Source organism: Haliaeetus albicilla, chromosome 10, assembly GCF_947461875.1.
Source record: "Haliaeetus albicilla chromosome 10, bHalAlb1.1, whole genome shotgun sequence".
Taxonomy (NCBI): Eukaryota; Metazoa; Chordata; class Aves; order Accipitriformes; family Accipitridae; genus Haliaeetus; species Haliaeetus albicilla.
This window is the reverse complement of record NC_091492.1, coordinates 43,175,312-43,198,981: the sequence shown is the minus strand read 5'-3', so window position 1 is coordinate 43,198,981 and position 23,670 is coordinate 43,175,312. Positions and strand designations below refer to the sequence as shown.

At 48.9% G+C, this 23,670-nt stretch overlaps 1 protein-coding gene across 5 annotated transcripts in view; it reads right to left on the bottom strand.

Moving 5' to 3' along the window:
- Window positions 1–23,670, bottom strand: part of OSBP2 (oxysterol binding protein 2) — a 124,878-nt gene that overhangs the window by 61,854 nt on the left and 39,354 nt on the right. Inside the window, exon 1 of one of the 5 annotated variants that reach the window (XM_069795437.1) lies at window positions 4,027–4,166. The exons of 2 other annotated variants lie outside the window; for them this stretch is intronic. In XM_069795437.1, the coding sequence (XP_069651538.1) occupies window positions 4,027–4,054 (28 nt within the window). In that variant the 5' untranslated portion in view covers window positions 4,055–4,166. Of the gene's footprint in view, window positions 1–487; window positions 582–702; window positions 728–4,026; window positions 4,167–23,670 lie in introns of those variants that run through there. 2 more of the 5 variants (XM_069795439.1, XM_069795438.1) reach the window with 2 other exon arrangements.

Below are 23,670 nucleotides of genomic sequence, written 5' to 3'. Positions count from 1 at the left end.
AGCAAACCAATTCTTTTTGATATTAGAAGCACACAAAAAGAACAAACTATCATAAAATTTAACCTTCTTAGCAGTTGAACTTAGTAAATCTGAACCGTGGGTGATTTACTGTATTTTTTAAAACACCTGGTAAAGCAGAAAGAGCAAGAGCCACATGCTTTATAAATCTCAAACCAAACCGAGAAAGGAGGTAGCACATGATGCCCAAGAGCCCCGTCTGTAGGCAAGATGCCGTGCCGCCACGCAAACGCCACTGACGGACCCGCACAGAATATTTTCCATATTTTTCCGTCTTCCAGGGCTCCTGCATGGCGTTAAACACCCTCCTCATCCTGGGAAGGCACCTCGCTAACTAGAGCGGCCCCTCCATCGCTCCCCAGTGCATCTGCATGGCGAGGGAAGGCACCATGCTGGATGCCGAGGGAGCGCACGCTGGGCTGGATCCGTCCGGCAGTGATGGCAGGAGGACGCCGGGAAGGCCACTAACCCTTGTGAAATTTATTCAGACAGCCGGCGTTGCAGAAGGAACGGATGGATCCTGTCTCCCAGCAGCCCCTACCCTTCATCCCCACAGCGGGATCGCTCTCGCAGAGGCTACGCGCTACATGGCTGTTAGCTTTAGGATGAAAAAAAAAAAGAAATAAAGAAAAAAAAAATGTCCTTATTCAGCAGTCAGCCAGACGGCTGCATCGCTGCACTTACAGTTCCACATTTCGCATAATAAATTCTCGCCACATGCTGTTAGCAGAGCACTACGGCACCCAGCTCGCAGCAACCATCAAACCACCCTCTTACCAGCATGCACCACGGAGCAACGCTTAACTCCATCTCTGCCAGAAACAGGCATCATCCTGCCAAAAAGGGAGGAAAAAAAAAAAAGAAAAAAAAACCAAAAACCAACAGCGGGTCCTACCAAGAGGAGGTTTTGCTGGGGCTGTCTCGGGAGCAATGCTGAACAGGCTGTCGGATATTCAGTCCAAAAACCAAAGAGATGCTGTTTTGGGAGGGGCCGAGGATGGTATTTGGAAGCTTGTCCCTTTAAATGCTGCTGGAGGTTATTTTTAGGACACTTGCTTAAAATACATATCAGAATTTCTTTATTTTTATCAGAATCTTCATTATACATTTTACTCACGCAGCTATGTTTCACGTGCCCCTGACAGCTCAATAACAAAACCTCTGAGGTTTCACGACCGCATGCCCTCCTGATGTCTATTTTCTCACCCCTTCGCTGTGGGACAATTGGATTTTCCCAGCCTTTAATATTTTACCCGTCTCAGGGGAACGAGCAAGTCCGGAGGAAAAATGCAGCATAAATCACAATTCAATGTAAGACAAGCAGCTGCAGCCAAGGTGCTACTGCATGACATGCAGCTAAATACACAGTCACGGCTCGGGGAATTGGAGATGAAACCACTGTCAAGTATTTACATTCAAGCATTCTGGGTAGAAAAAGGACCCAGAATGCTGGAAAATCAAGCTAGCACCACACTACACATTTGAGGCAGAAAAAACTAATGCTGGCAACGTACACATGCATGGAAAAATTTTATTAACCTGTTTGCTTATATACTCATACTTTGGGTAAGAACCAGCAGTTTTTCAAGGGAATAAAGAAATATACAAAGAACACAAGAACAGCAATTTTTAATTGGAGGGGAAGGCCTTGACAGGATTTAGCTCAAAATGAGCACTTCCATTTCTGTCAGCAGATCCAAGAACCAGATGGAGCCAGGATCTGTGTTTAGACACTAAGATCAGAGCCAATATGCACATACGTCTATATATCAATATATGTATATATACATACCAAGAGAGATAGATATACATACACACACATACATATATCTCTCTCATATACTCATCTTTCGCGTACAAATACCCAAACCTTGTGTGTATGCCTACGACGAGCAGAGCTGCGATTTCCTACAATCGCTCCTTTTCCCTGAAAATCAGACCATTTATGATCGGTTCAGGAGCAGCTTCCAACCCAGACCCCTGTAGGTGACACCAGACCCAACACAACCAACGCCTTTTTCTCCTTAAGGTCAGTTTTGCCTCCCAGGCTTCAAGCACAGCCCACAGCCCGCTAAGACCAGACAGCAAGAGGGGGCTTAATGGTGACTTGCAAGAACCTTCCACTTGGGTTTGGAAGGTAAGAAGAGCAAGAGGAGTGGGGCATGGAGACAACCACCTGAGCCCCACAGAAGTTTGCTCTGGCAGGGAGCGAAGGTCGTGAAGCTCAGCTACGCAGGACAAACAGGGCTAAGCTAATAATCTGCTGTGTATGAACATGTTGATACAAGGTCCTGGTCAAACATAGAATCATAGAATATCTCAAGTTGGGACGGACCCGTAAGGATCATGAGGTTCAACTCCCTGCATTGCCCCCGGCGAGGTGTCCCCACTCGCCAAACCCATGGCACGTAACTCAGTCATCTCCCCCAGTTTGCCACAGTAAAATGCATTGGATGACTGCCTAAATCACTAGAGAGAAGCTTTTTCCACAAAGATACTCCTTGCTTTGCTCTTCTAAGCAACTTCCTTATCTAGTGGTGGCTTGCACACAATTTAGCTATATTCCTGTTGCAGTAACTGCAAGGAAGGATCACAGAAAGCAAAGCTAAGACCCTCTTGATCAGCCTAATGTTCACAAACCATTATAACTAGCTCTGCATCTCTTCTGCCAGCTGCCGTGAACCTCCTCCTGCCAATATTTAAGTCACACCCGCAGTTACTCATCTAAATGCTTGGAGACTTAGTCCTAAAGCTCCCCATTTAAAAACAGATTGCAGATTTATCCTGACTTTAACTCGCTCCGCTCAAAAACAAATGTTACCTCGGTCCCAGGATCAGTAAAAGGTACCTGGGAAATGCTACCTGCTGTGTTGCTCTACATCAAAATGAAATTTCTTCCTGCTTGCTTTCTATGAGAAATACTCAAATTGTGACTTTACTTCTTGCTGAGCAACAGAAAATCAGGAGGCAAGTCAGAGGTGGGAAATTTTGGCTGGGGGTGGGGGGGTATGGGTCACCCAGGGCTGGCCAAGAGGGGCCAGGAAAAGACGAGGATAAAAATGATGAATGAGGGGAGCCAGAAAGAAAAAATTTATCTCCCTGTGGCACACCCAGCATTCCCACGGACACACACCACCTCCCGGATCACCAGCTCTACCTTCAGGCAATATCAAACCAATCTGTTTCCAGAAAACTATATCAGATTTTAAAAATACACCCTCCCTTGCAACTTCTACCTTCCAAATACTTTGTGTGGAAGAAAACTAGGCAGGAAGGTTAGGAGGATGACTGTAGTTTGGGTTTAGTCTGACTTCTTTGTCCAAGTTTGATAAAATTCTAAAACAAAGTAGAGACACTTCAAATATTTTCTGTTTTCCTGTTCCTGAGTGTGACCATTAACACACATTCCCACCAGAAGTCCAAGGGCGATACACTCTAGCATGACATTTCCTTTTGTCATCATTATTATTCAGCTAATCTTGAAAGCATCCATTGTCCTTAATTTTCTAGCTTCTTTATAGCTGTGCCACATCCATCTCCAAAACCAAACGATAAAAACATCAGATGAATTATAAAAATCCAGAGCTCTAATAGGATTAGTGGTACTAAAACAACTCAAACTCCAGCTCATCCATTAAAAGCCGGTCAAAACCACTTTATTTGTAGGAGTTGAAATAACTTCTCCCTGGTTTAGCTGCAGAAAGCAGCCCTGTGTACGGTCGGAAGGGCTGCCTCATGCAAGGATCCGCTGCATCTCCACAAGCTCTGAAGACCACTCACATATGGGGAGATGCATCACTTTATGAACTTATACATTCGTTTAAGTGTCTAACCAACTTCAAGGTCTCTCTCAAACACTTTCATAGCCATTACATGCCCCGAAAGGAGCACAACCCTACAAGCTGCAAAACCCAGCACTCAGAAAGCCCGAAAATTTCGGTGGTTCACACGTGCTAAACTCAGCCCACCTCCTGCTTTGTTATAGTCTGTATTTATAAAATTACATACTGCGTTTTCCACAGCACCTCTTCCTCATCCAGCGCTCAGGAGGGGCTCCGCTCCGTGAAGTGGGGACGTGTGGTGGGAGATCACAGCCGTAAGGCTCCGACCAAAGGCGATCTTTCCCCCGGGATGCTCTCTGCAGGCTCCATATCCTCATCTCTTTCCTTCCCTTTCCCTCTCCTCTCCGCAGCTCTCATCGGGGCCAGGAGATGCCTCCTCCTCCTCCTCCTCCTCTCCCCGCATCCACCACGCGCAGGCAGCTGCCTGTACTACCTGCCCTGCCCCAGCACACAGGAGGCACAAAACGGGCTCGGAGAAAAACAAAACCTTGGAAATGTCAGCTGTTCGGGTTTTAAAAGTTTCTAATAAATATAAAAGCAGAAAACCAGCCCCTTGTCGGAGGCCTCTTCTTGGGCACAGCGGGGCAGAGCTGCATGTTGAGAGCAACAAATGCTACACAAAGACAGGAGCCTCGCCAAATTTCAAGTCCTCGCTTCAAACCATATGGGAGGCAGCATGACAAAACTGCCTTAAAATAATTCTGGGGACTTCTGCCTGCGTTGAAATGCCATATAATATACTATGTATTATATACTAATTACAATAACTATAATAATATAGTATATAATATAATACTGCATTGAAATACCCTTTCCAGAAATGCCCAAATATTCCAAAACAAAGGAGAAAAACAAAACAAAACAAAACCCAAAACAAACCACCACAACCAAAACCCAGCTATATGAATATATGCAGGACCTAAAGAAACAGTACAAATAGGTAAAGCTTAATACAACTACAAGGAAATGGAGAATCCTATAAAGAAAAGCATTTTGCACAGGTAACAGCAAGAGGTGTCCATAAGATTTACAGCAGTGACATAGGACTGGAAGGGATATTGAGAAACACCAAGGTGACATCCAGAGTACCCATACCAGCTCTGACACCAACTTGTCAAAAACCCTTTCTTTAAAATGCTGCTTCCAGATGTTCGTGTTCTAGGACTCACATATTTTGTAAGCAGAGAGATATTCTCAACACCCATTTTCTTGCTCCAAACTGAAGGGACTGCCCCCTGCAGACACAAGGAAGAAACAGCCACCTTCCTCCTATGCAAAAACCAGTGTATTGGAAAGCACCTGTCACATCTTCATAATCTGCTTCCCTTTTTTTTTTTTTTTTTGTAAAATAAAATGTGATTCTCTCATGCTTCCTAGATTGCTGGCTGTTCCTCACGTCTCTCCAGATGCCTTCTCTCTTTTTAAACTACAATGCCCAAAAAACCCACACATATTCCCCTACACAAGAGTGAAGAAAAATGAGTCTTGAATATAATACTTACCTTAAAACAGCCAAAACCAATACTAATACTTTTTTTCTGCAGTACTTTGCACCCAGCTTTACTACATTTCATCTTATTGATATCAGACCACTCACCAATTTCCAAACCTCTTCTGTTCCTCTCCTCCCTTCCAGGAAAAGCCATTCACACCATGCCTACACGGCAAGAAAACTCTCAAGACTTTCCAAAGGAAAACACACTTAAGCATTTTAAACCTTATCCTGCCAACTAGGTAACACTATACCTTCTCTCTTGTTCTGCGCATCAATGGAAGATTTATATAAGGGGTAAAAAGGAAAGGAAAAAAGCCTGTAAAACATAATGGCATCTTTGCTTCTCTGGGTTTTAGACTCATTCCTCTTCTCTCTGCCCCTCACTCCCCTTCTCCCTGCCGCAGGGATGTATCGCCCATCCCATATAGCCACGCAGAGCCTTCCCGCTGCCTGCTCCCTTTCCTACGGCTCATCCGCAGAGGACCCGGTTCCATCTGCCGGAGCCTGAACCTCCAGCCTTGAAATCCCAGGAGCAGGGCACAACGGGATACGGCTGCAATGTCTCCGCATCCTGCAACTTTCTGCTGCGGTTCCCATCCCCTCCGGTTCTTCTGCGGCTGTCATTCCCTCTGGGTTGATCGGGCCAGGGTGCCCTACACACCCGAACCCCACAAATGAGGGCACCACTGATGCAGCTCACACTCAGCATCACAACCATTCCAGGAAAGGTCGTTTCTGCTAATAACTCCATTCTAGAAAAGCAAAACAGCATCTAAGTAGCAGGGTCAAACCACAGGGTCCCTTGGTTAAGCCATTTCTACCCACACCACGCTGGCTCCGATGCCATCAGCTGGAAGGAACAGGCACACAGGTACCTTCTTCACTGGTGACGAGCACAGGGAGGACTGCAGCTTCGCACACCAATAACTGACATCTCAAATCTTCTCTCCGCATTCCCTTCTGCTGTATTTAGTTTTCCATCATTGCATTCACTCACTGGCAGTAAGTCAGCACCAGCCTGGCAGCACACAGCTCAGCAGACATCTCTGTGGAGCAAATCCCCTCGGCCCCATCCCATCCCCACGTTCCTATTTTTTTTTTTAATGGTCAATCGGTTCATGAGCAGAGTCAGAGAATCCAAAGCTGAACCTCTCCCCCGCAGACAAAATGCCATTTAGGGAAAGACACACTCACTGCTCCATCTGACCTCCCAGCGCCGCCGTGTGCACATACTGTGCAGCAAAAGACGGCAGAATTACAGCTGATTATTACTGGCAGTATTTTCTTCCCTAACAGAGAAGAATTTCAACCTCTGGGTATCACCAGGATAACAACATGTGCAGGGCCAGAGCAGTTTAAGACCCATCTCACCACCCCCAGGCTGCAAATCTCAAACCAGGGACGCCCAGAAGCAAAACCACGCAACTTATCTAAGGTCGCACAGAAAGGTTGCCTCCAGAGAAACAAATCCCTGAAGGCTTTTCATTAGCTTTGCCCAACAATCGGCTTTTCCTTTACATTTTGCTCCTGCCTTCATTTATTTTATTCCACTCAAAAAGTGCTACTGGAGTAAGAGAAAACACCCACAGGCTCCACTTGTTTACACTGAATCCCGCGGTGGGTTTGCATGCTACAAAAATCTTTAATGAAGAATATGCAATTCACCCTCAAGATGGAAATAAATGGAATAATCAAAATAACCTTTTTCTAGTGTAAACAGACAGTTGAAACAGCTAACACGTGGATCTTTCATTAACACACTGGCGGTTCTGCTCACTGACAGCTCAACTGAGGCTGCTCTTTGGCACTGTAGGTCACAGCATCCCTCGAGAGGCACCACAGACTGTTGTTAAAACAAAAAAAAAAACCACCACACGCATTTTATACACAACTTGTCTGTATTTCTGTTTGTTTAGCTGGATTCCGCTCTTTGCATTGCTCCCATCAAGGGACACAGGAACAACTTGCAAAGAAAGAGAGCTCCACAGATGGAATTCCAATGTGCAAAGAACAGCTACCAAAAAATCCACAGAAATGATACAGAAAGGACACTAAGTTTGAGCTATTACATTGCCATTTGTCCTTCACAATGTGAAAACCTAACCAAAATTTGTCTTGTTCAAGTATTTTGGCTTGATACATGTTCCAAAATCTACAGGATTCTGCATCTCGTGCAGCTACACTGCCCCACGTACATCAGTACCCATCAAAAGCACACAAGCTTATTTACTAGCTTCTAGAAACATGTCAGAACATTTTTTTTTTCCACGGTAACTTTAAATTTGACATCAAAAAGCAAGACACTCTGGGAACGCAGCAATCACCCCCACCTTTCACTACAGCATCAAACTACCACCCACTCACCGAGAAACAAACAAACAAAAAATTATAGTTTGCATTCAAACCATAGTTTTGCTTTTAAACAACATGTCCCACACATGAAACTGCAATCAAGAAAATCCAGGTTTATTATAACTCTGAATGTTTGATCAAACATTTACTGCTCTTTGCTCTTAAATCAGGAAAACACACCTTGCTATTAGCTAGATAAACACAGAATAAAAGATTAGTAATCAACTTTTTTTTTTCCCCTTTCTTTTCAGGAATCTGGCCCCTCATCAATACAGACCTACACATGTCCTGTAGTTTTTTTAATGACATCACAATGCAACATCTCTTTTTACCTCATTTGCAATTTTTTACCAAAGCAGTGCATCGTCAAGCCTCAGGAATACTAAAATTAAATATCAAACAATGCTTGGAAAAAATCAAGACTTAAGGGACAAGGCTGAGCAGGGGGGATTTCTGCAGTCAGCACCTCCCCAGTTGTTGTTCCAACCGGCTCTTCGAAGCCAGAGCAGCCACACAGCCAAAAACAACCCAAAAAGCAAATTACTGCTGCCTGAGCCCACCTGCCACACCGCTGCCGCCTCCGGCGGGTTTTGCTGGCTGGAGCAGACATCAGATTCCTGTGGGAATCCCTCGGGAGCCGATGTGTCTCGGTGCCCATGGGGTCGGGTTGGTGGCCCCTCCACACAGTCCAACCCCTCGCTATCTCGGGGTGACTCGGCCCCGCAGCAATGGTGGGAGCCCAGCGCCTCACGGCAGGGTTGGAAATGATGTGTGCAGTGTATCAGCCCTCCAACCCTTCTGTTTCGGGGCTGCTTCAGGTAAAATCCTGGGTCTTTTCCAAAGCTTTCCACTGAACTGATTCCCTTCTCTGCTGCTCGTGTGAGAGCAGAAAACTAAATGAATATACTCACGTCAAAAACAGCACCGAGCTCACCAAGGCCCCTGGTCCCCCTGCACCTGGCTCAGCATCGCTACGATCAATCCCCCGTTGCATTCGTTTCCACGGTCTGCAAAGCAACAACCCTTGAAATTCCGAGGAGCAGGACAGGTGCGCGCTCAGCCAGGACCGCAGCATCCCCCAGGACCACACGAGCTGTGCGGAACCTGGAGCAACCCCCAGCCGACCGCAGCGTTAGAGACGATCGCTTTCGACCTTCGGCAACCTGACTTCGTTATTTAACGACTCCATATACAACTTCAATAGCTACCCACGTTTGTATGCGTTGCATCGCTGTAGGCGTGCAAAGTGCAGGGGGAAGCGATGCCAAAGGGAAGGTGCGAACCTGGAAAAGCAAAGGCAAAGTCAAAACCACTGAAGCTCTGGAAAGCAGGTCCCCAACACCTCGGTTTTACACACCCTCCTGCCCCAAGCTAAGCTGCTTCGCCAAGCAACGGTACAAGCAAGAACAAAAAAATTGTCTCACAGCTGCCACATAGTGCGTTGCACTTCAAAGTTACAACACGGAGAGGCTTTCCCGAGACCCGCCGGGGCGGTCAGGAGCAGCACAAGCATGACACGCGACGGGGCAGCCCCACGCCGTGCCGAGGTCCCACCATGCCAAGACCTCACCGCCGCGCCGTGCCGAGGTCCCACCATGCCAAGACCTCACCGCCGCGCCGAGGTCCCACCACCACCCCGCGCCACGCTGCTCACTCAGCAGAGCAGTGTCTTTGCTCTTGGACCACTCTCCTCTGTCGCACAGCCCATCTCCGTGCTCGGCATGACTCATTAAGCAGGAATCAGAAGTCATCAAGCTTTACTAAGACCCACAGCTTCTCATTTTCCCCATTTTTCAGACTGGTTCAGTCTCCGTTGCCCACACCAGCAGCTAACACAACATATCCAACCGTTCGGGCATTTTAGGACCTAGAGAGCCTGAAGGGGTGTTACAAGGCTTAGGCAGGAGCTCAACGCTATGGTCCACTACCACAGCTCCTTTTTTCCAGTATTACTCACAAAGAAAATACATTATGTATGTTAAAAACAGTGCAGGAACATTTGCAATGACTTGTGTGCCATTAGGAAGTGGGGAAAAAAGACGTCAAATGAACTGATTGAAATAACCCTTCTCTGACGTGCTCTAAAGAGGGTAACTTCTCATCCCCACATCCTAAAAGACATGCAAACAGTAGCCCAGGATGGACAACACAGTAGCCTCTGGTCCATGCTAGAACAGTCCACACGCAGATTTTGGACGGAGCTGGCCATGACCTTTGCAGACAAAGTCCTTCATGCAAACACTGCCATTCACTTCATGCAGAAAGACTTGGTCTTGATTATTCCCCTTCCACTCAGGGATTTAGAAAGGAGTAGAGGGAATAAGGCATACTGAGATAAGCATCTTTATACTGACACAAATCACATGCAGGGGAAGCTGAAGCATATAAATAAATACACTGGATAAAAATAACATGATGAACATCAGCACCAACTTTGGTCAGTGGCCAAGACTGGCCAGAAAACCCTCTCAGCCACGCAAATTGCCATCTCGGGTCTCCTGTGAGCACTTCTGATCGATAACCTTGTGGCTGATGCTATTATTCCACTATGTTTCCAATCCACGACCTTTGAGGGGACCTGAATTTCTAGCAGTGGAAAAAAAAACAAGCAAACAAAAAAAAACCTTTTTCAAAATGAAAGGGACTTTCTCAACATGAGGTGGAATAAAAAGGTAGACATCCATTTTTTCCTGTTGCTGTTTGATTAATTTCTTTTAGTCACTTTCTTGACACAGTTAGTCTGCAGGTTTCTCAACTGCCTGTCAAAAACCATCAGTAGGGCCTTTCTGGCTCTGCTGCCACATCCGACTGTGCCATCTACTCAGGTGGAGACTTCAGTTCTCCACCTTCTCAACCCTGTGTCCATCAGAAACAGCTGCTGTACCACAACAGGAATTTTATTACTCAGCTCTAGAAAGAACTGACTTTACCTGTGACTTCAACAAAATACAAACTATTGGCTAAACTCAGTTTTAGGTATCAACACTTAACTGCTAACTGGTACTAACCAGAGATAGCAACCGATTAGCAGCCAGTGGTTTGAACAGGTCCGTCCAAGATGATATTCCTCCTTACCAGCGGCTCCGTACAGTCTGCACAGAGCCCAGCCAGACCCACTGAAAACAGACAAAGGATGGGATCTACCAGCCCTGCTTCAAGCATTGGAAAGCAAGATGTTTAAAGCATGAACCAGCCACAATACAGTCCCTCTACAGCTAGGAAAGCCAGGGACCTCCACTGGGACACTCCTTCCATCCTCTGGAGGAGGATGGAAGGAGTCTCCTCCATCACCTCTGGCAATGCCTTTTCTCCCTAGTGACTATAAAGTAAAAGCCAAGATCCTGGCCCAAATCAGGGGACACCTGAAGCCTCACTTGGAAGTGAGATGGAAGTTTTAGGGGGTAGCTGAGCCCGCTTCCAAGTCATCACCAGCATCACCACCACGACACAAGCATCACCACAGGAGAACTGCACTAGTACAGGCACAATAAGGAGCACGCAGAGCAGATGGGACTGGGAGTCACCAAACTATGGAAATTAAATGCCCCAATGCCACTTTTACCCAGCCCATTTCCAACGGGGACTTTGCTGCAAGGGGCCTGAAGAGAAAACGGGCTGGTGCTGCCTGAGAGAGCAGGTACGAGGGCCACGGGCAGCTCCCATCGTCACGCTGCACTGTCACGCCTGGCCGTGCCGAGACGACAGGCACGAGGGCTCCCAGATGAGGCAGAGGCTGCCTAATCCAGCACTGTTGCAAAAATGAGGAATGACAACAGCCTCAGTGGAAGCTACAGGCCTCTTGGCTTAAACAAAGCTTCTCACAACCCCCAGCGTTACACATAGTCTTGCCTGTAAGCCCTCCATGTGGACTGGGACCCTGGAGCCCTTCCCCATCTTCCCACGAACGCCCCAAGGCATCAGTGAGGAAATGCCTGCAGACAATTCCAAGAGACCGCCGGGCTCAGCCATGTCCTGCTGGACCATCCGGACACGCTGGACCACCTCGCTCTCGCAGAAGAAGTCGGTTCATCGCGGAGCACATCTGTCCTGCAGCTGGGTGCTGGAGAGCAGAGGCAGAAGGGCAAATAGACTTTTTTGCCCCCCCTTCCTTTTTTAAAGCAAGACATTAATCCTCCAGCATCTTTTGTTTGGGCTGCTTACTAACAAGATGCTAAGCAGTGAAACGGGGCAGGAAAATGCTTCTCTGGGTCAAGGCTCCCCAAGTTCATGCAGTGCAGGCAGGGAGGGAAGAAGCCACGTCCTGAGCTGACTTAAAATGAAAGAGCTACAAAAGGGAAAAGGAGAAGAGAGGTGGCTTAGCTGGGAACTAGCTCAGGCAGACACAGCACCACGGAAAATGAAACCCCCGGGTTCTGCAGAGTCCCAAGAATTACAAACAATACCATCCAGTTTCAGAGCCAGTCACACGTAAACAGAGATAAAATATCCAGCTGCTCTCCACAGAGTCTATGATTCCCTGCGGTCTGCAATTAGATTTAGGCAGGAGACCTCTTCCAATCCTCCCCATGTAGCATCCAGATAACTGGGTGCCCTGTGGCAAACATGCCCCTAGGACTGGCAGGATTGCCTGCTCCACCTCACCCTCCACGGGAATAAGCTGTACTCATCCGGGGGGAAAATCCTGCCAGTATCTGCCAGAAATAAAAGTACAACCTGCACCATTTCTGGGAAGAAGAAACGACTGCCCGATGGCTGTGGTCACTGACTGGCAGACAGCCTGGCTGCAGGTTAACAGCTCTGAATCTCGGCAGCAGCACAACCAGTTGTGCCCAAGAGAATAACCAACAACACCCAGCGCTCTTCGCAAAGGAGGACGATAAACCTACCCCCATGGCTGGGAAACCTCCTCCTGCAGCACTGAGGAGCCTATTTAGATAGTCTTAACAGCTTTTCTATCCCCTCCATCCTCTCCAAAATCAGTGTCAGCATCTCACGCCATCAGGTCCTTCTCTTCTCTGCCTCACTGCTGCTGCTTGCGTCAGAGGGCTCTTTGCGCAGCCTTTCCATCCTCACCCGTGTCAGAAGGCAAGTGATTACCAACGCCCAGTGTGCCAAGTCACCGCTGTGCTCCCCTGCTGCTAAATATAACACCTGCCACTTCCCTCGGGAAGGCTTTGTCAGCATTTTAAGCTCCTATTGGTACATTCGGGAGAGAATCATAAATTGGATTTTTATCACCCTGTCATGCTTTCATTCCTCCTTGTTTTCCCTTAACAACTGGTCCAGCTTTAGCTGTAAATGAATATTTAAGTTTCTAGTGAATGGGTTACTGCCAGAGGGAGAGCTTCTCCCTGAAGAGATTAGTTTAAAATTGGCAAGACTCCTTAAAGCTGAATTTTTAGTTGAAGCTACAAATCTAATAACTGAGGTCAAAAACCACCGTTATTCATCTCCATGAACAGCACCCCGCCAATGTAACGGTATTACAGCACCGTAAGAAGTCATTTTACACGGAAAAAGGCAGGCTTCAGTGCTGCATTTGCCTTCGGCGAAGCCTCTGCGCCCCAGGCTAGCTTTGTGTCTCAGCACTTGTCCCACAGCACACAGGGCTCACCTCCAGCACAGCCTCCTGGGGAAGGCTGAAGCCGGGTCCAGTGCTCAAATCGCTTCACACTCATCCCAGGACAGGGGTCCTACTGGACAGGCTGGTGAGCCACTGGGAAAGTGCTCCCAGGGACCCCGGGGTGGGTCAGGCAGAGTTCCCTTCCCCAGGGAGGGGAAAAGAGACCTGCAGGGACTTCAGGGGTTGCAGGTCACCACCTCCTTTCACTACAACACCCCCTTCGGTGGGGAAAACACTCATAAATCACCAGATCTGTCACCTTACCTAGACATAGAAGATCAGACATAGGCTTTGCTTCGCACCCAGAGGATGTTCTCCCTTTTTTTCAAAGGCCAGCAGCGTAGAAGATGTGGATCCAGTGCAACACCACTGAGGCTGCGCTGCTCCAACAGGGATCGGCTGCCCCTGTTTGGGTCTGCAAGGGCTCCACAGGTAACCAGAAGTCACAGAAACCGGCAGCTCAGCATCCCCGCTGGGTCCTAGGCACAGCCAAGGGACCCCCACTGCACTGCTCACCTCCCTCCACCCCTTCTCCACCTAGTCTGTCCACATCCTTGCTCTGTGTGATTATAAAATTGCTGGAGAAAAACTCAAATCGACATAGACGTGGCAGAAAAATCAGGGAGGGGTCCAGACAACAGGCTTCAGGAACATGCGTCCCACCCATTCCCAAAGTGCTCCTGAAAATCCTAGGTACATTGGGAGCATCTACTTCCACTGCTACAAAAAGATATCTACTCAAACCTTTATGATCACAACTGCAAAGTGCTTTTTGTAAGTGCTATTACTGCCGCTGTCCCCCTTAAACCCCGTCAACCTCCTTCTGTAAAATCCCTTGTAGTTTAATTTCGTATTTCTTTCTCGCTTCACCCTAAACTGCAGCTGAATGCTCTTATAACATTTGCAACAGCTGTATTTCAGTGACAGGAGAAATAGATTGTGTCTTGCCTCCGTGGAAGTCTGTGAAGTGCCCCAAGGAGGAACGTAAGGGCACCAACGCCTCGGCAGCGTGCGCAGGCTGCAACACCTTCGTTCACAGCGCACGCGGCTTCACCTCCTCTTAATTGGAGAAACGTTGATCCTTAACAAGGGGTTTCTGGCAGGAACATCTCACAGCATATTTGTCCTGATCACTTTAATTAACAGATCGATCTGTTAATTAGACCCACCACGACTGCAGCAAAACATGCTCTGGCTGAAGACCCTGGGAGTTTCTCTGGTGCCCATCCCAAAATACTAATATTTACCTGGGATGTTAGAAGGGAAAAGAATCCTTACAAGAAGCTAGCAGCGACCGTGGTGTTTAGCAGAGGAACCATCAGCACGGCAAAGAAACCCTTCCTTCTGACAGGTTCTCTGCAAGACACTTTGGGCAGGTCACCCGTCTTCCTCCTCGGCAGCCCAGGCAGGGGGTTCCCGTAAGCCTGACTCTGCCCTGGTTCCCCCAAAGGCTTTTTCAGACCTTTTAAAGTTGATGGCAGAAAACAAAAGCAGCAAGTTGGGAAGCACTTGCAAAAAACTTGAAAAGAAAAGCTAAGGAAGCCATACCTGCTGCTTGCTTCAGTACTGCTTATAAGCCAGACACCTTTAACTGTCCCCAGAATAAAAACAATTCATTATTTCACTGTTCCCTTTGGTGAACTTTATCAGGCAGATGCAGTTGATCTCCTCCCATGACCCACACACCATCCGGACTAATGAAATCGGCCATGTAAGGACACATGGAGCTTCCTTCCCTAGGCAAGATGAGAGCCATGGCTCTCCCCGACAGCAGATATTCCTGGCTCGGCTCAGCGCTGTGGCCATTCCCTTCCCACTGGCACATGAATTCACAGGCCGAGCTGACATCCCACGATCACGCTCACTTCGGGAGTTTATATTTGAAATATAACACAGGCTATTACCTACCATGAGGCTACCCACAAGAAATACTCATTTTGAAAAAATCAAACACCTCAAGTAAGGAGACAGGATCAGCATCAACCCTGCAACTACCATCTGCCCTCCCTGGCTCATTCGCCAGGAGGCAGCTACCAGCATCCATGGAAGCAGAGACTCCTGCCATGTGTTTATTCAAACACAGAGTACACACGTCGGGGTCCCCGCACGTCCCTGGGGACACCGGTCCCATCTCCCTTCCCCACCATTAAGCTGTGCTGGGTTTTTGCCCCGCTGTTGTCTGTTTGCCATCAGGCAATACCACGACCAGGGAGAGGACACAGCCCCAGAGCCGGCTGCCACCTCCTGCCATCCTCCGGTGGTGGACACACGGTGCACCCCGGGCGAGACATTTTGGCTTGTGTCAACGCCGCAAACCCCTGCAGAGCACAGAGCCTGGCGCTGCCGGCTGATGCACAGCACCTCAATGCCAACTGCACTTGGCAAAGAGGCAGGGAAAGAAGAGTTACGGACTGCAGCTATAAAGAGAAGCGACTTGCAATCAGAACTATGCAAATGAAGCTGCTGGAATTTCTAATTGCAGATAAAGCCTTTCCTCAGACCGCATGACCTCCAGAGGTGCCACCTAAACTCAGCTCCCATGTGGCTTCGTGCCTCTTCTCTCCCCGCAGGACTGAAGCCACCTGCAAAGGGCTCAGCATCCTGCAAAGCTCCCAGGCAACCTACCCAGCCCCACGGCCGCCCCATCGCCTGCTCCATCCTCAGGCTTTCCTGCCACGCGGACAGGGAGAGCCGGCTCGCTGCTCTGCCTGCGCCCTCCCGCACCATACGCCAGCGCTCCTCGGGCTGCAAAGCCCCCAGCACTTCTGAGCCATCCCACCTCCAGGGTCGCTCCACAATCCGCTTGGCTAAAGCCCCAATTCCAGCTGCTCCCCAACCAGGGGGGATCCCAGACCCTTCCCAAGGGGTGGGGGACACGATGTGCTCAGCCCAGCGGGGCTGAGACCCCCAGCAGACACCCCCCCGCTGCCTCCCGGCAGCAGCATCCTCCCCGCCACACATCCCACCTCGTGCCGACGGAGCAGGCTACAAGTTACTATGCAAGAAGGATTTTCCTGAAATAAGATAAAAAGCTGAGCAGCATAAAAGTGGCATTAAATCCTCTTGAAGTTGATCTTCACTGCCTACCGTGACAATTTTAAGTTAAAGACTGCTGAACTCAACACGAATTATAAATTTCCCAGGCTGGATCCAGGGAAATGCCCCAAAGGAGCATCTGTTGGCGTCAAAGCGGATTTCAGCGCCAGGAGGAGACGAGGCGCTGCAAGAGCACAAAGCACCGCAAGATGCCAGCACAGGCCGGTCAGATGAGCTGTTTCCACCCCGGTTTCTCGGTGCGGCGGATGTTTTGGGGGCACTGTGTGCTGTGAGCAGCCTGAAGCGTGCCTGGGCCCAGGGAAAGAACTGAAATGCTGGGGAGAGGAGTAGCAGCTCCTTCCCCACCAGAAGAGCTGACCCTCCTGCCCCATTGGAGAACATTCGAGTAGGGTCCGGCTGCTAAACTCTTCTCTTGTAAGTCATCCTTTAAAGGCCAGTTGCAAAATCAAGTATAGGCAATCAAATATCTTCGACGCTGAGCTCTCTGCAGGGATATCCCTTATGCAAGAGCTGGGGAGCCTGACGGCAAATCCTACCCAGCACCAGGGCTTCGTGGAAGGAGCGTGCCAGGAGAGGGCAACCTGTTCCCGCTGCATCGCCTCGGAGCATGGAGTGAACCAACAACCACCGGTGAATCGCAGCATCCCTGAGCTACGGCAACAGAGAGCAAGGTGATGCTCAGGAATAAAAGTACCGCCACAGCCCTCCGTAGGTGCTTTAAGAAAACCAGGCGCAAGTAAATGTTGTTTCTGTGGAGTTTCTCATTCCCCTGGGGTTGAGCTGAGGGGTGACAAACCGTTTGGCAGCGCTGGATGAAACACTCTGCAGGGTCCTAAATTACAATAGTGCACTCACATATCCCCTTCACCTTGTCCCGAGGGACATCAGATATCCCACAGGGATGGGAAGCCACATACGGCTCTCCAGGTACACCGATGCTGTCAGTCCCACCAAGCTGTGAGTCCCACCAATTCACTGACCTCTGAATAACAAACAAAACCATTACATCCAGCCTGAAAAAATACAAATTAATTTATTTAGCCACAGGAAGAACCACAGAGGGACTCACCATGCCCTGCGAGGGTGGCATGGGCTATTCATACCTCCCACCTCAAGCTCAAATCCAATTCTCCATTCTGTGGGTGGGGAGCAGAAGCTGATTTGCTTCATTAGACACAAACCACACACCAGAAGGGTTTCTTTCCAGCTGTTCAATCCTTAGTGTAAAACAGCTCTGCCATCTACACTGCTGCCCTGAACCAGCCACCAAAGAGATGCCTTCAGACTTTTTGAAGGGATCAGGTTTCATCTAATGACTCATTTCTAATCAGTAAGAATTGTTATTATTCTCAGAGTTCAAAACTGATTTTCCTCCAACAGGCTTTTTCCATGCTAGTTTAAAAAAAAAAAATCACTTGGGAATTTTAAATGCCTAAAAATAACACCAAAATACACTGAAATGATTACATGAGCTGGAAACGCTCCCCCTTGGTCCTCCCAACAATATGAAAAATCCCTGTTACATTACTAAAAACTGTATTAAAAACTACTTAGAGGTGAAACTTGCTTGGCTTAAAAATTTAAGTAACATATGTTTTCAAAGGGCAGGAGGAGGCAAAGCCACGCCAGCTGCCTGTTTTCCCTTCCCAGAGCAGTTCTGCCTCCTCTGCCACCATTCCCCAGTGTGACCCAGTCATTATGTGCTGCAGCGGAATGCCAGCGGCAGCTCCGGGAAATCCCTGCAGAGGCCTTATCGGGTGGCAACAAGGGTCAGAAGTCAGGATCTGACCAGATGTCCTCACTTGACAGTCAGCTTGCTCTTTACCAGACAAGTGCCACGAATTGCCGGGGCCAAGGGGTGGCCTGTGCAGCCCAGCAGCCTGTCGACGGGCTCCCCGCTGCCTTCAGCGTGAGTTATTGGCCATTTACTTTGCTTCTCATTACAGATGCAGGCTCCCTCCCCATCTGTGTCAACTCTAAACGAGCACGCAGCTCATTTGTAGCATCCTCACGTTCAGGATACACTGAACTCAGCAAAATGCTGGTCCCAACCTTACATGGCTCCAGGTTCATAAGCAAGCTGCTGTAGGTCACGGACATCAACCATGCAGACCTGGAGGTGCAACAGCAAGTTAAAATTCGACCCAGGCAGAGCATCAAAATTAGCAATCCACCACTAGTGGTCAGTAACAAGGGACTATCTGCATTGACTTCCATCCCAACTCCAGTTATAAGTTACCAAAATGACAAATCAAGCTAATGCAAGCACAGCAGAGAAGTAATGACACAGATCATCCCTCCCACTTCTGCCACCCATGCAGGAATGGGAATTTTTAAGATCGCAGGAAATATACACGGCACTCCTGGCAAAAGCCAAGGAGAAACTCGCCCTTGGTCACAAGCTGAGACTTGCCGGCTGTTTTACTGCACCCGTTCTCCAAAAGACAAGCCAAACGGCAGGATCAGCACAAGGATGGCTTACCAAGGCCAGCAAAGACGCGAGCTTCTCCGATACAACCTACACGGAGGTATAGCTGTTCACACACATCCAGGTGTTTCGGTGACTGAGTTGTCTGCTTGTTGAACACAAGAGGAAATTTAGGAGCTGAACAGCTGGTTGAACCCATAACAGAGCAACTCCCCACACCAGCACTTTGCAGTTGCTAACTGTAAAGTGAGACTGGCTAAAGGAATAAAGCAGATTGCACACTTAAGCTAAGTCTTGAGGTCCCAGACCGTGCTTTCACCACACCTAAAACATGGCTAAAGGGACCCAAAGAAGCCCCAGCAGAAGAAACAGCACTGCTTGCCCCAGGCACTACTTAGGTCTGGTGGTATATCCCACTGCCCAGCCAAAGCTTTGGGTCAGCAAAAGTGCTCCCAGCCCCTGTGAGGCAGGGATACACCTACATCCAGCCAGGCTATTCCCAGTCAGAGCTCAACAGCTCCTGAAAGCTTCTTTTAAGGCAGAAAGCATCTTGCCTGCACAGTCTCAGCCCCATTGCTGGAAGGGTGGAGGGCTGGTGGCAGCCAGGGTTTGGCCAAGAGGGGCACTGCAGACCAGAAGAAATCCTGGGAGCTTTTTGCTCACACTCCAGGGTTTCTGAGTGCTGGGCCAAGTGTTTGGGAATGAGACGTGCATCGGCCACTGCTGCATCCCAGCCCATCACCAGAGTCTGCTCTGGACCTTACATCTTGTCTTTGCTTTTGCTTAAAGACAATTCTTCCCCCAAAAGCGGACAGGGTGATAAAACTACAAAAAGCCACCCACACACCAGCTCTGTAGCAAAGCAGTGACCCACAAGCCAGGCAGAGGGCTCGAGCGTGGCCAGGTCGGAGCTTCCCTGTTTCCAGTGGGAAAGGCAGCCAGCTTCTGCTGCAGCAGCCCGAGGCCATCCCACCTCTGCCCGTTCCAGGCAGCACCGTGCACCAGACTCAACCTGGAAACCCAAATACTTGCGATGCCAGCCGCTCTGAAGTCTATCAGAGCGGGGATCCCAGCCACAGCGTGAACAGCCACCGGGAGCGCCCAAATTTGCCCCCACGTGATGGCTGCATGCAGCATGGTGCCACCCGCCCCTTGGTCACAGCTGCCAGGGGCTGGCTCGCTTCGTTTGCAGATGATGGACACGTTCTATTAAAACAAACCCTATTTCGAAACAGCTCACGTGCATGCAAGTTACAAAGGCAAAGGAGACCAGGTTGCCATCCCACTCTCAGGACACAGTCACACCACCCTGGAGGGACAAAGGACACAAATGACAAGGCAAAAATTTACTTTGAGTTTACACAAGGAGAAAAAGACAGGAAAGAAAAAAAAAACCCAAGAATTTACACAGGTATGAGCAAAAAGATACCGAACCTGGGTTGGGGACAGAAGAGGGACAGTGTCAGCTCGTTCCTGCACCCTTTGAGGAAGGGAGAGGAGGCGGCGAGGGGAAGGACAGGGCTATGCGAGAAGGCGGCTGCTCAAAGCGCTCCTGTCTCCGCAGGGAGCAGGACCTTCAGCTGCATCCCCAGCTCCAAGAAGAGATCTCGGGGCAGGGGGGATCTGGGCAGGGGCCAAGACCTGTCGCCTGCAAGCCCTCATGTCCTGCTTTGCTCAGGGCATCGGAGCTGGCAGCCTCCCAGGGAAGCCCTGTGCTGCAGAAAGCCACTACCAGAGGTGGGGGATTTGCTTCCCCAGGTGGAAAGGGCTGGTGCTTCTGGACCGCGGCCACGGCACGGGACGTGGCCTCACTCCAGGAGTCGCACCGTGATCTCCCAGCAAAAGAGAATCAGATTTAACACACGTTTCTCTTGCAGATGCATCTGCTGACAGGGGCAGGCACCAGTCTGACAGTTTCTGTCGTAGCACAAGAAGCAGCAGCAGCCCTCTGCTTCCCACTACCGACACCAAACTGCTCCGAGGACCCCGGCTGCACCGAGATTTTCAAACCAGCCTCTGACAAGTCCTCATTCAAAAGGATAAAAACAACAACGTTAATGCAAACTGAAGCTACTGCCTCCGTTCTTCCGCAGTTACTGTTTAAAACCAGTCAACATCATATGGAGCAAAGCCGGAGGGATCAAGCGATTAATCCCCCCCACAATGGGGCACAGGATTTGACCCAAGCCGTGGGCGGCCGCACACTGCTCTTTCTGGGTTTCAGCACTTACGTGGCATCAGTTTTTAAGCCAGAGAGCAGCCAGTGCTGGCTCCCAGGGTGTGCTCTGGTCTCTGCCCAGCTCTTTACAGGGATTAACGCGGGGGCAACAGCTCCTCATTTCCTTCACACACTTGAAACGACACAGGGAAAGAGACTGGACACGCAGATAAAGCAAAACTTTTATCCACAGCAAGCAAAGGATGGGACCCTTCAAAGGCTGTTTCAAACCCTGGCGAAGTAACCAAGTGCTACTTGTCATTCTCCAAGTGAAGTAATTAAACATGAGTAAAGGTAAAACATGTGCACAGCTTCCCAGGTTTTATTGATATTTTTTTTTTCTTTGCAGTCTTGACAAGCAACCTTGATAAATTGTTTTGTCAAAAAATTTGTGGAAGTGATGAAATCAAATGGAAGCAACAACAACAAAAAAAGCCACCAAGCATTAGACAAAGGAAACATTTATTTACAAGCAGCTGAAAAACATGAAGTGATGGAAATAGCACTTACTGAAGCCATGCACTCACATGCAGCAAATAGTAGCATTTGTCCAGAGTGCAGGGTGAGAGGTCAATAAATAATTGAGGAAAAAACACAGATTTTAAAGAAACACAGAAGACAGACATAGGAGAAAATAAAACAGTAACAAGAGACACAGCACTTTTTAAAACAAGAACAGATTTGTAGTAGATACAAACATGGCAAAATAGAAAGTGTTCCGTCACCGTTTTTCCTTGATACTTATCAATTCAAGGAGTAGCACAATCCTCACCAGAGATATTTATACCTCTCTGATTTTTGCTGGTGAAGCATTAGCTCTTCAACTTGCCAAGGGGAGAACAGAGCTGGTCCCTATGGCTACAATGGCCTACTTTAGCCCCCTAATTTTACCTAACCTCCCAGCTCCTACAGCCACGATGCAGGACCAAGAAGGATTCTTCCTCCCTGTGTACTTGCACCAAACTCCTCCTACATCAGCTCAGCCAAAAAAGAGCCTCTTCCTTCACTGCACCCGTGCCAGGTCCCCCTTGCACAACCCTGCCAGCTTTGCAGAGGAAAGAAGGGGCCGGAACGGCTGGTGCGGCTCCACGCAGCACAGCTGCACCAGCAGACTTTAGCAGACTTGAAAAATATTTGCAAGCCACCAAGGCAGCATCTCTCACCCCAACACCAGCTGCAGGCAGAGGGCATTCTGCACGGGAGCCACAGCAGCATTAACAGATTTGTAGCCTAAAAGGGAATAAAGTGGGTTATAATCTAACAGCAATGCTTGTTCTATACTTTGAAAAAAAAAAAAATCAGAAAAAAAAAAATCAAAGGTTTCCTTTAAGATCACCATGAAAACAACTTTTCACTCAAAAAATTCTATGAATCACAGCATCAGTGACATCTCACAGACCCAAAGTTTGCTGTGTTCACACCCAGCATCTCAGGTCCCCAATGCCAACAGATAACCTCGTGCCGCACATCCCAGCCCTCCTCCTTCCGAGCACCCACACGGAGCAGAGGCTCCTGCCCACCACTGCCTCGCTCCTGCTGCGGCAGCCGTTAACAAAACCCTCGCCCCCTTCCCTCCTCTGCACAGTCACGTTCAATTATTTATTTTCAGGGGGTTTATTAGTGCAGCCTCACTTGTAACACTGACTACACAGGAGTCCAAAAAGCTCCAAAAAGCAGCTGCACTGAGACAAGGCAGCGGGCTCTGTCACTGCCACGGAGCACAGCTCACCGCACGCAGCCTACTTAAGCGCCAACTCCTGCAGCTGTATTTTAGGAGCCCTAAAATGTGCTTCAGTTCGTGCCACGGGTCTGCCGAGAGCGTAAAAGTGCAGGGCAACTGCTCGGAAAGCGAAGCACCAGGCTCCCCCCTTCCTCCTGCTCCCCCGGGCAGCAGCAGACGCCAACAGAGGCAGCAGGGACATACCTGTGCTGTCGGGCAGGTGTAAGAGCATGTCCTGCAGAAGCAGTGGAGACCACCGTGAGCTGGGACATCATTTTCCATCCTACTTCTGAACCCCGCTTGTACACCACGTGTTTGCAACACTAACGCGTACTGCTTCCCCAATACCACTCCAGACCTGATTGTGGGGGTTTTCTTATAATTATAAGATCATCTTGGAGCATTTTTCCAGTCTTTCCCTTGCCTTTAGCCACTGCTGTTGCACGATAAACCCTCTTCCATCGACACCAGGCCAGCTGTGAGCGAGCAGCCACGTGGCACACGCAGCAGCACAGCTCCCTCGCTCACTCCGGAGGACGAGGATGCAGCAGCGGAGATGGCCTATATACTGCAGTCTCCACTGAGCTCCCTGCTGTAATGTTTAGTTTGTGATGTTATGTAAGTAGCATTTTCTGTGTTCCTTTGCTATAAATGATTATCACGGATTACATCTGCAATAGTGTAATATACAACACAGTATACGCACGTGGGAAACAAGGGAAAGATCAGCACCAAATCGAGGAGGTAAGCATATTTCTTGGGTAACTCTATCCCAACGTGCAAGTAAAGTGGAAAACAGTAACAGGAGAATTAAAAACAGATTAGCAAAAAAAAAAAAAAAAAGGGAGGCGGGGGGAGGAGGATTCCTGGCTTGTGAAATACTGGAAAATCCTGAAGATTCCTCCCATCCTCCTCATGTTTGCACTGCCAGGCAGCAGCCGGAAGAAGGGAGCAGT